Source organism: Eulemur rufifrons, chromosome 29 (assembly GCF_041146395.1).
Source record: "Eulemur rufifrons isolate Redbay chromosome 29, OSU_ERuf_1, whole genome shotgun sequence".
Classification (NCBI taxonomy): domain Eukaryota; kingdom Metazoa; phylum Chordata; class Mammalia; order Primates; family Lemuridae; genus Eulemur; species Eulemur rufifrons.
This window is the reverse complement of record NC_091011.1, coordinates 31,709,412-31,725,421: the sequence shown is the minus strand read 5'-3', so window position 1 is coordinate 31,725,421 and position 16,010 is coordinate 31,709,412. Positions and strand designations below refer to the sequence as shown.

The following is a 16,010-nucleotide window of genomic DNA, read 5'->3' as shown; positions in this document are numbered from 1 at the left end:
CTCGCATCCTCGCTGGGTGCACCCCAGAGCACGCCAGCTGCCTGGGCTCTGGGCAGCAGGACGCCTGAGCCGCGCACTGGGGCCCAAAGGACAAGGGTACGGAGCCCTCGCCCCGCAAGGCCGGGCTCCCGCACCCCCGCGGACCTCCCCTCCTGAGCTGGCGGCTGTGCGCTCCACTCCCCGCCAGGCAGGGAGCGGCAATGCCTCGCTCTGTGCCTGCGGGTGCCGGCGGGTTCTTCTAGGGCGCTCCCAGAGCCGCCTCCCCCTGCTGCTGGCACCCCGAGTTTCCTCCCTCGCCAGCCAGGACGCTGCCGCCTTGTCGTTGCCCGCTGCTCCGCTGACGAGTCTGCAAAAGTGCAACTAAGTGGAGTTGGCCTCTCTGCCCACCTGTGGAAGAAGCTCGCGCTGATCGATGTACCATCGACTTTTTTTCCCCTTCGGCCTCGCCGGCGTCCCCTCCCACAGATGCAGCATCACCCAGTGAATGTACATTAGGGTGGTTTCCCCCCCAGCTTCAGGCTTTGTTTGGGTTTGATTGTGTTTGGCTCCTCGCTAAGCTGATTTATGCAGCAGAAGCCCCACCGGCTGGAGAGAAACAAAAGCTCTTTTCTTTGTCCCGGAGCAGGCTAGGGAGCCCTCGCTCCCGTCGCCGCCCCGAGCCCTCGGCCGTCGAAGGAGGTGCTTCTCGCGGAGACCGCGGAACCCGCCGTGCCGAGCCGGGAGGGCCGCGGGGGCCCTGAGATGCCGAGCGGTGCCCTGGCCCGCGTCCCCGCACCGCTTGCGCTGCGCCGCGGGGTCCGCCTGCCGGGCCTGCGGGAAACGTCCTAGCGACACTCGGCTCGCAGGCCCCGAGGTGCGCCCAGGAGGCGCAAGCGCGCGTCCTCCGTCCGGAAAGCAGCCAGGCGGCGGGCGTGGGGCGGGCTGCTTTGCATTATGTGCGGCTCGGCCCTGCCTTTTTTTACCGCTGCATTGGTCTGCCTGCAGAACTGCCGGCGAGGTCCTGCCTCGTTCCTCCGGGCGGCCTGGGTGTTTTCACTTGTTCTTGGACTGGGCCAAGGTGGTAAGTTGTTTTGTTTTGTCTTGTTTTGTTTTCTTCTCTTCCCCCAAGGTCTTGGGCTGGCACGAAGAACTGCCCCGCCAGAGCATCCCCGCCAGGTAAGTTGCAGGGGTCAGTATCGGTCTGCCCTGAGAACTTCAAAAGGGCGGAAACGGGACAGCATCCTTCATCGCAGGCGGCCTTTGGGAGGCCAGGTGTCAAGCATTTCTGCCCCGGAGCGACAGCAATGACTAAGTATTCGAGGAGAGTCTGTGTGTTGCTCCTGGGTGTTGGGAAAGTAGTAATAGAATAGAAGTTTGGAAGATGGGGTTGCATTTACAGAAGCCGTTTAGGAGTTGTGGTCCATTCTTGAGGGCGTCGTATGTGCAGAATGTGCTCCCCATCTTTCGAGCATTTGGGTCTGCTAACCACTAACTTACATTTGACTCAAGGTTGTGAATAAGCTGGTTATAATGGGAGTCAGTCTTCCATTTTTGAGTCCAGAAAAGAAAAAGACAGCAACATGTGAGTTTCTTCTATCCTAGTGCTGCATCTGAAGGAATTAAACACAATATTCCTGCTTTAAGTCACCATCCTTTTGGCTTTATTTAAAACAAAAGAAGAAAAAAGAAAGATTAGAAAAAGGAGGAAGGAAAAACAACTTTCCTAGCTACACTGATCCCTCACTGAGATCCGTCTCTGAGATTGAGAAGCAGAGAGCATCCGGGAGCAGGATGGACAGCTTTCAGTCCAAGCAAGCCAGCTTTGTCAGACTTACCTTGATTTGGAGAGGTTGCCTCTTTATAAACTTTATTGTCCTCATCTGTAAAATGAGGATAATAACACCTGCCTTCCCTAAATCACAAAGAAAAGTTCAAGTCGGATAGTGTATGAGAGGGTGTTTTGGGACTTTCGATTTAAGTAATCAAAATCAAATGAAAGATGGTAGCGTTGGATTGTTGCCAAACCATAAAACTAAGTAATAGTACTAAGCATCAATGTAGGATGAGTTCTTACAGGTTTTCAATATAGGCCAAACATTTATGTTTGCCAATGCAATGATTATTGCCCTACCTTTTTTTTATTTCACTTTTTCTCTGTTTGGTCACCAAGCCTTTAAATTCTATTAGAGTCTTTCTCTGACCTCTCAGGCTCAAGGACAGTTTAATTAATAGTTGTAATTGTTTTGTAGACTAAAATTTACTCCCACGCTTTGAATCGATGGGCCAAGTTTCTGCCTGAAGCTAATCGAAACAGTTAAGCCATAAACTTATAAATAGGGCTTATAATGGAAACATCCAGCTAACTTCACTTAATTGTTGCTTATATAGTTGTCTAGTGTTTGTTTCAGGGAGATTTATCCAGTTGTGTTGAAATGGGGCAATTAGAGTAAATTTTTTTCTTGTGGTTATTTTTTGGCTTATATTTTAATTTCAGAATAAGTGAAACTTCAGAGACAGGAAAAAGTAACATTCATTATCAGTTATCTCTTAAACAGAACATGCATTTGTTGCAGCAGATTTTCCGCTGAGCATAATTCCATACTGTTTTCAATAAGTAATAGTGTTTTTCTAAATTTAGTAAACACACACTACTAACATGACCAAAACTTGTGTCAACAGTATTTTTTTCCCAATACATAGGCAAAGAAAAAAGTCCTACTTGCCTCTAGAATTTACTAATAATAGTAATATTTTTAATATTCATTGTGCTTATAAAGATTAATCAAGTTCTTGTGAAATAGCATTGTATTTCCATCCAGAGTCTATAACTGATTTGAAGCAAATATTATGAATGGACCCCTTTGCACCTGCAGACCTGAAAAGAGAATGTTTATCTGAAATCAGAACAAGGCATCCTTTTCCCAGCTTTTGTCAACATACAAAGGTTTCTGATGTATACTGATTTGCATGGCAGTTAAAAACATGCAAAAAATGTAAATTATAGCCAGTACAACTCAGAAAATTAGAGAACAGCATAAACTGTTGTACTTTTGTGATATAGCTACAAGTCTCAAATTATATGTCTTTACAGTGCAAATTAGATGCTTAAAGCAGAATAGAAATTTAGGTATCAGTTACAAAGGAAATCTTGTTCCCTTGCTCAGTAGTTTACACCAAGAAAATGCTAGAGGCAATAAAGCCATGCAAAGAGACCATAAGCTGTACAAGAACAACATAACTTTGGATTAAATTTTTGAATTAGAATTTGTAGGTCTCAAATACATAGTGGACTTTTAAAATAAAGAATATATAGTAAGCAGTGGGGGATGATGTTATTAATAAAATCAAAATATTTCTTATGTAGAAAAAAATTACTGCAGTTTGTTTTTCAACTGTTCCTGATGGAAATTACTGACAATTAGTGAAACAAGAACCACTATAAAATGGTTAATGAATAACTGGAAGACATAAATAATACCAGTGGTTAATATTTGAAGAGTTAATGTAGCAACACTGTTGTTTCTTTTAAAACATTAAGATCTATTGTTACATAAATTTTTACATAGCAATATGTGTGACAAATTTCAGAACTCTGAATTTCTTTTAAACAGTGGTAATTATTATTGCAATGAAATTTAACCTTCTATTTATTCAGCTACCAAGTATTTATTCTTTTAAACAACAATCAACTGGATTAGCATTGCTTTGTGACTGTAGCATTATTTGCCTATGAAACATACTTCTTAACATAAGTGTTCTCAGAATTTTTGTGCTTACCTAGAGTGATTGGATATTTAAGAGAACCAAGGCATCATTAAAAAAAAATCCAGTCTTCCAAGTTATTTGTGAGATGAGCATCCAAATTAATTCTATCTTAATGCATCTGAGACACTTTGTGATCAGTTAATAAGCCATCGATGCTATAGGAACCGTTGTACACCCATCATGTGGCTTCATTAACTATCAACTCTAAACCAACAACTTCTTTCATCTCTGCTCTCATGACCACCCCATTCCCCCAGCTAAATATTTTGAAGCAAATATCTCATATCATCGTATTTGAAAATATTTCACCAAATCAAAATTACTACTGGAGGAGGAACACACTGTTAATCCCAAAGCATGAATTATTTTAGTTGAAATATGTGGCCACAAGAATGTTTACAATCTTTAAAGGGAGGAATTATAATTATAGAAAAGAGGGAGACAAGGAAAGACAGAGTTTCCACCATTTAGTTTTCAATGGTTCTATTATGGTACCATTGAAAATATTTTTCTTTAAAGAGTATACAAATGTGACAGTTTTTTGATATGCATGTATATGAAGAAAAGAAAATAACACAAATATACTTCACAATGAATTTCTTTATCCCAGTGGAACCACAGCAGGTATACATTGTTAAAGTTTCAGTTTTATGGATCCACCCCTCTTTGTATCATCAGTTTTTCTCCTCTTTATTAGATTATCTGTAGCAATATCCATATATGTTGCAATATCTCTCATCTTCTATTTTTAACTCCCCTTTTGCTATAAGTCCTTGAAAGAATTTTCCATAACTCTTGTCTCCAATTCTCCTCACCTTCTCTTTGAATCCACTGAAGCTAGGCGTCCTTTGTCACCTCCACAGTTTCACTCTATTAAGACTGGGGTGACTTCCACATTGCCAAATCCGATGACTAATTCGTAGTCTTCATCCTGCTTGACCTATCATCTGTAGGTGAGTTGACACTATTGACTTTGCCCTCCTTAGAAACAATTCTTCCCTTGGCTTCCTGGACCCATGCTCCCTTGGTTTAATCTTCTTCTCTATCTCTGATTTCCTAACCTCTGAAGGTAGGAGTGGCCCAGGACTCAATCTTTGGAATTTCTCTTTTCCACATATACTGAGTCAGGTGGGCTGATCCAGTCTTGGGTCTTAAATATCACTATTGTACTGACACCTCTCAAATATATATCTCTAGGCCTGACCTTTTATCTGCTCTCCAGAGGGTACAGCAAACTGTCTGTGCACCATCTCCATTGTGTATCTGAAGGCAAAATGAACCCTCATGCATTCAAAACCAAACTCCAAATTTTCTCACCCAGTCTTCATCATAACACTATGAAAAAGGTAGAAATATGGTCCTTGTTTTTGAAATGAGGCAACTGAAGCACAGGTGAGATAAGTTGCCCAATGCCACTCAGCTAGTAAGTAGAAGAGATGGGATTTGAACATATTAAAGAGAGCCTGAAATATCCTTCATTATAGAACTTCCTAAGTAGTCTCTTTCATTTCAGACCTTTGTCTGCATTTTTTATCTCTCTATCAGAATCTTTCCACGGCTTCCCATTGTCTTCAGGCCCCTCAGCACGGGGTGAAACTCCCTCCCAGAACACCCCAGGCCCAACCCTGCATTGCCTTATGTCCTGTGTCCACCTCCACCTGTGACCTCCTTGAGTGGAGGCACTGTGCCTGTTGTTTTTGTGTCCCCAATGCCTGGTACACAGTAGGTCCTGATACATTATTTGGAATAAATGACTCCATGGATGATGTGAGCATAATAGTGAGCAATTTAAAATTGGGCAGCTAAGCAAATAAACTCTAATCAGCTCTAATCCTCACTAGAATTTGAACTTAGAGGAAATAAAGTTTTCTTTTAAAAGTGGGTTACACCATAAAAGACATTTGTTTCTGCTCTCCCAGTCCACTCTAGAAAACAGTCTCTTGACCTTGCAGGCAAAGCTTTAACAAAGATTAAAAACTGAGACTTAGTATTCTTTAATCTTATTTTTTTAAGTTTGTTTTGCTTTCACAATTTCTGTGGCAGTTATTTTTATTGTTAATAATAAAGTATGAAAAGTAACCCTGATTCTTTACCCTCAGTGCCAATTTTATTTTGTTTTATGTTATTTATTTTTTTAATTTTTAAATTTTCAATCTGGGAGCGTAGATTCCAGTTGCCCTGAATGTACACACCCATCGGTGTCAATTTTATAATTGATTTCTATCTAGATTACACAAACTAGAATTTGTAGTCATTTTTAACTAAATACTTTAAAAAGTAACAAAAAGAAAAGTATTCTAACTCATTTAATCACTATTCATTCAGACTTTATGAAAATACTTTAAAGCTGTAGGCTCTACGACAGGCATTGTACTGAGTTCTGGAATTAAAAGAATAACAATAAACTTTGTGGAGTATTTTCTGTAGGCCAGGCACCCTCCTGGACACATAATATGAAAATATAATATATCCTTTAGTGTTCACAACTCTCTGAGTTACGTACTGTTATTTCCATTTTATAGGTAAGAAAACCAATTAAGGAGGCATTGAATGAATAACTTCTCTAAGATCTCTTAGCTGTTAATAATAAGTAATGAACACAGAATTCAGACCTGTGTTGTTTGAGTCAGCATTCTCAATCATTATGCTCTTACAGTCTTTTCTATGAGTGACAGGAATCCTTACTCTGAACCTTGGAGGGTCCAGCTGCAGCGCTTCTCTGGCCATGGCCCCAACCACAGGCAGGAACTCCACGCAGAGTCTGTCACCCCCTGTAGATCAGCTCCATAAGTCTCTGCTCAAACAGCCCTAAGCTACTTTCAGGGCCTTCCTTCTGTGGGTCAGCTGTGCCACCTTGTGCCAAACCATAGGTGAGTGTGGCCAAAGGCAGCTGATGCTGGAAAAGAAAACAGAGCTTGGACCTGCAGGCTGAAGTGTCCGCACAGGTAAATGACAGGCTACTAGGGGTACAGAATAAATGTAGACATTTGAGAAAAAAGGGGCAGATCATGGGCTAGAGCGGCAATGCTTCACACACTGCCAAGTCCCCAGCCAGAAATCTGAAGAGTTGGAAATTCCAAATTCTAAACTCAGACCTAGCCGTCTAGGTCTTTATAAATGTACATTTGTGAAGGAAGGAAGATAGAACTTATTTCACCTACTGGTTTCTTAGCTTGGTTTGTAACTGTTAAATGTTTAGTCTTGTTCCTGCCTGCTGCCATGTGTACTCTTGCTCTTGGCCCTGAAAAAGGTAAGGGTAGACTTGTCCACTAGTTTAAATATTACTGGGAGGAAGGACAAACAGCAAAAGCACGGGAGACCCTTGTATAAGGAGAACTACCTCATGTCAAGGTGCTTTTTTATTTTAGTACATCTTGGTAAGCTCCAAGATGTATATAGATTACACCAAGTTCTCTCTTACAAACAGTGTTATAGTGAGAGTCCATTGTATGCATATTCTTAATTTAGTTTTACTTCTTATTTTCTTACATTAATTTAAAACATGTCACAGGAAAGAACATTTTACTGACATAAATGACCTAATTTGGTCACATTACTCAGCTGGCATATATTCAATATTTAATATCTATAAGTGAATGGATATGTATAAAAAAAAACACAGCCACACTGCCTTCATGGAGTGAATGAACTATTTTTTTCAATTTAAAATCAATCTTAATGTGACCTTCTTTCTACTTTCACAGTAAGTTAATATAATTCACACACCAAAATAAACATAATGAAAGTCAGAATGGCTTCCATTGGGATTTCATAATTTAATTAAAATAGCCCCACCCTTCAACAGAAGTACTGGGATAAATTCTTGCTAAGAAACTACTCCTATTAAGCAGATGTATTAAAATTAGCTTCCCTGAGTTATTTAAAAAGGTCTCCACCTAATGTTAGTTTAGGAAATAAGAATGGGATTATTAAATTAAAATTGTAATGTTAAATTATAGTGGTGTTTTCAGATATATACTCTTAAGATGATTTTAAAAGATGCTTTGATTCTGAGTGCTATTATTCAAAGTACCAAAAGTTTATATTTTAAAACAGCATCTAAGGCCTTTAAAAGTGGCCTTTCATGCTCACCTTATCAGTAAGCCAACTGTCATTGCTATAGTGGTTTTAGAAATGATTTATCTCTTTGCCAGGTGTTTTTTTTGTTGTTTTGGGTTGGTTTAATTGACAAATACTATTAGATTTGTCAAAGACAGAGTCTGTTGCCATTCCAGATCAGTATTGGTGCAGTTTGTTTATTCTAAAGGGTTCCCAAGAAATTCACAGTCCCTAGATAGTACAGGGTAAGAAACCAGAATAGCTGTCAAGGGCTAGTCCAAGCCAAAGTCGATGGGAGGGGCTGAGTTTGGATGTAGGAGGAAGGGCTGGTAAGGAAGACAGGAGGATGGAAGACTGGAAACATTTCAGCACTGAAGAATCGCACCAAATATGTCTTATTAGATATGTGAGATGTGCAGTGGATTTTGGCCAGGAATGTTTTGATGTTTTTCATGGTTTTGGAAAAACAAAACCAAAACAGGTGAACTTCCTTTTAGGATAGAAAGGATTGATCTTTCAAAGTCTTCCAGTGGTAAATGAAACCACAGTTGAAAGTAGTTCTGTTCCACATGAACATGTGGTACCAGGGCCCTTTCCTTGGAATCGAGCCACAAACATTTTCCCAGGTACAAGCATTTTTCCTGATTTCAGTGGGGGCCATAAATTGAGTATAATTCCTTAGGAACTGTTGGAGGTACTAGGTAGAGAAAGGGGCTAGATGGAAATCTTCATCCTTATGGAATGAAAGATTACCATTATGCTGTAAATATTATGAATATTATGAGATCAAAGAAAATAATTAAAAGAAAAATTCAAAATTCTTTAAGGACGGGGCTGACAAGATATAAGTTAACAAATGCCAAACTAATTGCCTGCTGGAGAGGGGATAAGAAGCCAGGCTTGATATGCCTAGTCATGTAGGGTGTTCATTGACTGTAGTAGAACAAAGGTTGCAAGAAAGCTTAGGGATGGGCCAGGAGTTGCTGTAGAACTGGCTGTTCTATTTGGAAACAAAGAAACCATTGTGGCAGACCTGTTTTTTTGGCAGGAAAATGACCTGGCTTGGCTGGTCTCTTTCTTAGTAGAAGGCATACCTCCCAAGGCATACCTCCATTGTCTTTTGTGCATTTGGTTTGGATTTTTATGGTGAATTTAAGATAATTTGATCACAATTTGCAAAAGAGAACCTTTTCGAAATAACAGATGGAGCCCAAGTTCTAAGAAAATTTATCTGGACGGTGGTAACACTGGGGAAAAAAAAAAAAAAAAAAAAGAAAGAACACCACTCACTCAAGAAGGGAGTCACAGTTTTAGGCATCTTTAGTTTGGGTTAAAACAATCCCTTTTGATGAGTGTTTCAATCCCAACCAGCTAAAACAAGAGACCTAAGGTGAAGGCCATTGTATGTAATCTCAACACCAGTGTATAATCAGAGTAACATCACGTTACCTCTGGGGTTGGTAATAGAAATATGAGGACTAACTGTTATTAGTGCCAGACCTTAGCTCACAGGATGAGGCATGTTTGATGCCTTGTGAGGAATTCAAGGCCACGTGTCATCGGTGACATCCAATGGGACTGTGACGGCATGGGAGAGGGGAAGGGGCTCCTGAGAACATGAGAACATGCCTGTGGCCCACTGCGGGCAGCATTGTGCATCCGGAGAATGAGGCCCAGTGCACCCTGGTAGGGGGCACACGGTGCTAGTGTACGTGTCTAGGGCTAACCATTGTCTACTTGGAGGTCAGCATGGCATTGATGCCATAGCTCACTGCTCTCTGAGGCGAGACTATCTGGTGATAGACTTGTTGGAGGCAGAGATTGACTTATGGTCATTAAGAAAGTCAGACATCAGGACTTTTTGGGTAAATTTTACCTCACAGAAATGAGTTGATTTTGAAGCTAAAAAAGACAAGTGGCACTTCTGACTGAGCTACTTGGCAAGAGTAGAAATGTCAGAGCAATCATTGGATGTTACACTCCTCATCTTCACAGGGCAAACTTCTCAAATACTGCCCAGATGGCATGTGTTATTTTCTCCTACACTTACAATTATCAATTCTTTCGAATTTACTTTTTTTCAACAAAAAAGCCCATGTGTGGAACCAAGTTGTTCTTGGCCCTTTGGACAAACTAGATGCTTCTATCCCTATGTTAACTTCAAGCTCTAAAGTCCACCAGAACTGGGCCTTCAAGTTCTGTAAGGCCACTGTAGTTGCAGAGGAGCTACCAAACGATCAGTCCACCTGAGGATCTTTGCTAGGCGTCCTTATTGCCAAGCAGGGAACTAAATACCCAGTGATCCCAAGAAATGCTGAATTATTTCTCCTTTTGGAAGCTCACTTCTGAAGCCTAGTGCCACTCTTTTACATGAATTTCCTAGGAGGAATTTTCACTCCCAAACACTTTACACTCAATAGTGCAAACTCACCTTTTTAGACCTTTGAGGATGTTGTACAGTAAGTGGCCCAGGATGGTCCAAATGGGTTGGTAATAGAAGTCCAGGTTATTGGATGTTGCCCAGACAAACAGGGACCTCTTCCATCCAGAAGATCACAGGAGATGCCACATGAACACTGGGAGACAGTCAGGAAATTCCAGAGTTTGAGAGGGCATCACCAGTAACTTACATACCTATGACATATTTGGTAAAAGATCTTTCATTCATTTTTTCCCCTAAATCATTGGCATACAAAGGTGAAATATGGTAGAAATCTGGGTGCCTTGGGGTTGCCCAGGAGGCAAAAACTTAAGGGCCACAGGTACTCATGCTGCATATGAGAACACAGAAGCCTAAAGAGTTTGGAGTTTGATTGTCAATTGTTTGGGAATCCAGGCCAGAAGGAGCAGATGATTCGAGCTATCTCTGCATACTCAGTGGATTGCAATGTGGGTCTGGCAAGGTGAGGAGACATCCTATAGTCCCAGACAGGGTGAGGGAGTAGCTCATCCAAGTATGGGTTGATTGTATATTTTAAAAAGCAGCTTGGGGGGCTTTAGCACAAGTGTTTTGTTTGACCCTAAAAGGGGTTAAGTGATGGAAGACAAAAGCAACCTGAGGTCCAAGGGGAAGCTGAGTAGGAAATGGAGAGGCTCAGATATCAAAGACTAGACATGAGGTGCTGGATATTGGGGGATAATTTTGTGCCTCTGAATAGGCTACTGCTGTTTTGCCAGTTTTTATTGATCCAGCTGGAGGGGCTGACTCTCAATAGCAACCTAACAATACTGTGTGATTTTTTACCAGACAGCATCTATTTGGGAGGCAGACAATAGAGATGCAATCATGTAATAAAAAGGCCTAGGAAATTCCTTAAGGAAGTTTTCTCTGACCCTCCTGTCTCCCCTTGAGGTGACATCCTCCTGTTATCTACTGCCTGCTGTTCCTTTTTACAGCACATTTGTTAAGCTTCTGTCTTATGTCAGGTTTTGCTGTTACTCTCTAAGCTTCACACAGGCAGTACCCTCTCCCTAAGACCTTGCACAATGCCATGATTTAATCACAGGTATTAAAGAATTGCCAAAACATTTATGGATGGAGCAATGCCATCAAAATCTTAACAACTTCAGAATTCCTTAAGAAGTGAAATTTTCTTTTCTTTACTCTTAGGTAATAATGTCCTTCCTCTTTTTACTAAATCTTTGCCCATTCTCTTCATTCTAATGAAGCAGCTCTTAATAGTACTAACAGAGCTACCCTTGAGCAGGAGAAAAACAGTTCCAGTAAAACCCTAGTTACTTAGAATGCATGTGAAAGGGAGTATTTTACTGAATCAAATTCTATGGCTATTCATATGCTGACTCTTGCTTTTGAAAATCTTTTTAAGATGTATATGTACACTTTCCTGTCTTGGTATGTCATTTAAATTTTAAATTTTCTTTGATATTTGAGGAAAGCCTCACAGTTATCATTCATTTGAACAGATTTGCAGAGCCTCACAGTTACTGTTCAATCAATAAAGCAAAAGGTGCTGCTTGAGCACCTACTCCTGCATTCGGCATTGAACTGGTTGCTGTGGGGACAGAAAAGTAAGGTGTCACATGGATGGGATAGCTGGCCTTAAGGAACTGTGTGAGCACACAGCACAAAATAGTGGCGTGAGGCTGAGGTGGGTGGCTTGGTCATTAGTGCCATAGGGCTTTAGACTTCTGATTCAGACAGGAAATATGTCAAATGTATCTTGATGCAAGACAGACCTCCAAGTCTTTTCTAAATATTAATACTTAGTTTTAGTTTTACCTGTACTTTATCAAGGACTCAAAGTATAGAGCACTGATTAATTGAAGGTTCCAGCTACTTAGATTTTACTATACGCATGTGATACACCTTTTTTAGGCACAGCATATTTCCAGAAAAAGCCTTAAAAATGTATCAACATAAAGCAAAATCCAGTCTGTGTATCCTGTACCCTAATGGTACACATGATTGCTTGCATTGTTTTTAGCTGCTAGTAGAAACTGTTACATGTGTATGTAAAGGCAGGAAGAACAGAAGTGATTTATCGAATGAATAGAATGGAGATACAAACATGGCAGAGTTCGGGCACAGCCTGTAGAGAACAACAGTGCCCTGTGTGTGCTGAGAGCAGTGCAGAATGCCCAGACGGGTGAGTGCAGTGGCAGGACAAAGCTCCCCCAGGGGAGGCATCCTGAGCTGAGTTCCAGAGTTGACAGAGAGAAGGGGACAGAGTTGGGAGAAGGTTACCTGAAAATCACAGAAAGAAGCACATCAAATCAGAAAGAAAAAGAGAGAGAGCACGTAGGATGCTTTGGTCAATGCAGGGGAGACATCCAATCATCCTCTCATTCAACAAGTATGTACTGAGCATTTCCACTGTGCCTGATACTGCCCTAAGCCATGGGGACATGGCAGGGTACAAAACAGACATAAACACCTGCTATCGTGGAGCTTATGTTCTAATGGGAGGAGACAGACATTAGACAAAATAAAGACATGGAATGTATAACATGCTAGTTAGTTTTATGTGCCTAGCACCTTTGGTAGAGAAAAAGAAACTCAGGTGAGCAGTCGGGAGAGCTGGAGGAGGAGGTGGCATTTCAAATAGGTTGGTTGGTGAAGGCCTCACGAAGGTGACATCTGAGCCAAGTCCCAAGGGCTCAGGGAGGGAAATCTGAAGAGGATAGTATCTGCCACAATAATACATCATTTTAAAGAAGGAAATTGACATTCTTATCCAATAAATTCTGTGATTTTTACCTAAAATCTAATAAATGCTAATTATTTAATAAATATTTTCCAACAACAACTGTGTGGCAAGCATTGTTCATAGTATGAAAAATAGCATTAGAAAACAAAAAGACAAAAGTCCTTGTCCTCATGAGTCTTATATTTTGGAGGAAAGCAGACAAAATTAAAAATAAGCATGTGGTTATAAGTATTAATAATTATTTAGTATGTTTGAAGGTGATAAATGCTATGGGAAAAAGTAGAGCAGAGTTACCATTTCAAGTGGACTAAATAGGGTAAGCCTCGTTAAGAAAGGTGATGTTTGAGCAAAGTCCTGAAGGCAGTGACAGAGAGAGTTAGCTTGGTGGGCAGTAGGAGGAAAGGTAGAGAGAAGAAAGCATATCAGGCAGTGTGAGAGACATTTTGTAGGTTGGAGGATGGAAGGACTGCAGGTGGCAGATTGTGGATATCTGGATCCTAGGAGGGTGAGTTAGACTGAAACACAGGAGGTGTTGGCCAGAGAGGTGATTTGTGAAATTGGGATTGTAGAGGGCTTGCAGTTACTGGTAATTACAGGGTCTAAATCTCTGACCCTGGAAGAGAGTAGCTAAATCAGGGTGGAAGACAAAATACTTGGAGGAGAAAAGAACAAGGAACTGATGCATCCGGTATTGCAAAGATGATGTGTGTATATAATGAAATTGATGAGAACTGACATAGGAGAAGTGTTGGAGAGAGTGATAGTAAGCAAGGAGTCAAAATTTTCTAGAAAGGAGAAAGCATCCCCCTGGGGTTAGTAAATCTCAGTAAATACCTGCAACAATTCAGGGTAGGGGGGAATATAGTCTGAGTTACAAGTGTGGAAGCTGGGGGTGGTTGGTTAGGGATGAGGGAGCAAGAATACTCTGCAGGTTGCAATGAGAACTAAGGAAGACACTTATCCACCTCCAAGCCCAGGGCCATGAGGGTTGTGAGAGAAACATCAGCCATTACTCATGAGGTGAACAGGGGAATCCACATCCTCAGGGGAGAGCCGGGTTTCTCGTAGAGCAAGAAGGTAAGGGAACATTCAGAGAAGGGAATGAAATACAGGGAGTTCTTCTGGAAATAGACTATGAATTCCAGAGGGCACAGGGATGGAATTCTGGAGTTGTAAAGGAGTAGGATATGGGGAGAAAGGAGGGGTAGTACAGAACCTTATGGGGCTTAGAATATGTGGGGTAGATGAGGGCAGATCTGGGAGTCATGGACTTCTTGTAGGAAATGATGCAAACAGGGATACATGAGATTAGTCTTCAGGAACTCAAGGTAGATGGTGGTGACGATACTGTGAATGACTGAGGTGGTTCTGGGGTTTGCTCTTGATTCACATGGAAGGGAAGGAAGAGGTCTGAGGAATCCTGACCTAGTTTACTCTACCCCATCTCCCGCCAAGAGGAAGATGGACTTTCTTTGGGTGTGCTTGGCCACTCTTGACTCTAGATGATTAAGATGATGGCCTGAGGAGATATACAACACCTGCAGATTCCACCTGAAGGTGCTACAAACCAGCCATGCTTTGCCAGTGAAGGGGTTTGGGAAGACTTTCCAAATTATCTAATATAGTATCCTCTCTGGAGGAATTTGCTTGTTACTAAATGTATTTGCAGGCCGGGCGTGGTGGCTCACGCCTGTAATCCTAACACTCTGGGAGGCCGAAACGGGTGGATTGTTTGAGCTCAGGAGTTCCAGACCAGTCTAAGCAAGAGCGAGACCCCGTCTCTACTAAAAATAGAAAGAAATTATATGGACAGCTAAAAATATACATAGAAAAAATTAGCCGGGCATGGTAGCACATGCCTGTAGTCCCAGCTACTTGGGAGGCTGAGGCAGGAGGATCACCAGAGCCAAGGAGTTTGAGGTTGCTGTGAGCTAGGCTGACGCCATGGCACTCTAGCCCGGGCAACAGAGTGAGACTCTGTCTCAAAAAAATAAATAAATAAATAAATAAATGTATTTGCATATGTGTAATATGTAAATTACACACACATGCATAATACACAGCTAACTAAGTGAACAAAACACAAATAACTAGATAACATACATACAAAAATACTGTAATTGAATGTAGAATGTAAGGATCGCAATGCAAATTTTACAAGGATTCAAAAGTGGAGAGATCAGCCAAACCTGAAGGGAACAGGAAGAATTTGCATAAGTGAGATAAAGTGTCTAAATTGGACACTGAAAGACTGGCGGGATTGCAACAGAGGCAGTGCACAGGATGGCTGTGCAGGCCGAGAGGGGCGTATGTATCCACCATGACATAAATTATTAGGGGGGAAGTAAAAGAGAGAGCTAGCTGTAAAGTTAAAAATAGGTAGATTTGTTGGAACTTTATGCTATGGTTTGAATGTTTGTGTCCCTCCAAAACTCACGTGTTGGAATCTAATCCTCAGTGTGATGGTATTAAAGGTGGGCCCTTTGGGAGGTGACTGTCTCATGAAGGTGGAACTATCGTGAGTAGTATTAGTGCCCTCATGAAAAAGGCCTGAAGGAGCTTGTTTGCCCTTTTCACCCTGTGAGGAAACAGCAAGAAGGCACCATCTGCGAGGAGGGGGCCGTCGAGAGTAGCCAAATCTGTTGGTGCCTTCCTCTTGGACTTTCCAGCCTCCAGAACTGTGACCAATAAATTCTGTTATTTATAAATTACCCATTCTAAAGTATTTTGTTACAGCAGCCTGAATGGATTAAGACACATTACTACTCAGGTGGTGGAAATCATCTAAGGGTTTCGTTTTTCTTTTCTTCAATTTGATTATTTAGTGGGGTAGTAATGTGATCACACTGTATCAGGAAAGAATCTGGGCAACAATGTATGGAATTATTTTTAGTGGTAGATTTGTAAGCAACTGTAAGGAAGTTGTTACAATACAGCAAATGGAAAATAATGAGGGCCTAAACTAGGATGCAATCAGGGAGAATGGAAAGAGGGAACAATGCATGACAAAGATATTGAAGCAAAAACAAACATTCTTGG

At 41.3% G+C, this 16,010-nt stretch overlaps 1 protein-coding gene across 1 annotated transcript in view; it reads left to right on the top strand.

Annotated features, from left to right (window-relative positions):
• Positions 1–933: 933 nt before the first annotated feature.
• The window catches only part of ITGB8 (integrin subunit beta 8), a 73,972-nt gene continuing 58,895 nt past the window's right edge, over positions 934–16,010 (top strand). Inside the window, exon 1 of the mRNA XM_069462238.1 lies at positions 934–1,060. Coding sequence (XP_069318339.1) covers positions 934–1,060 — 127 coding nt within the window. The remainder of the gene's footprint in view (positions 1,061–16,010) is intronic.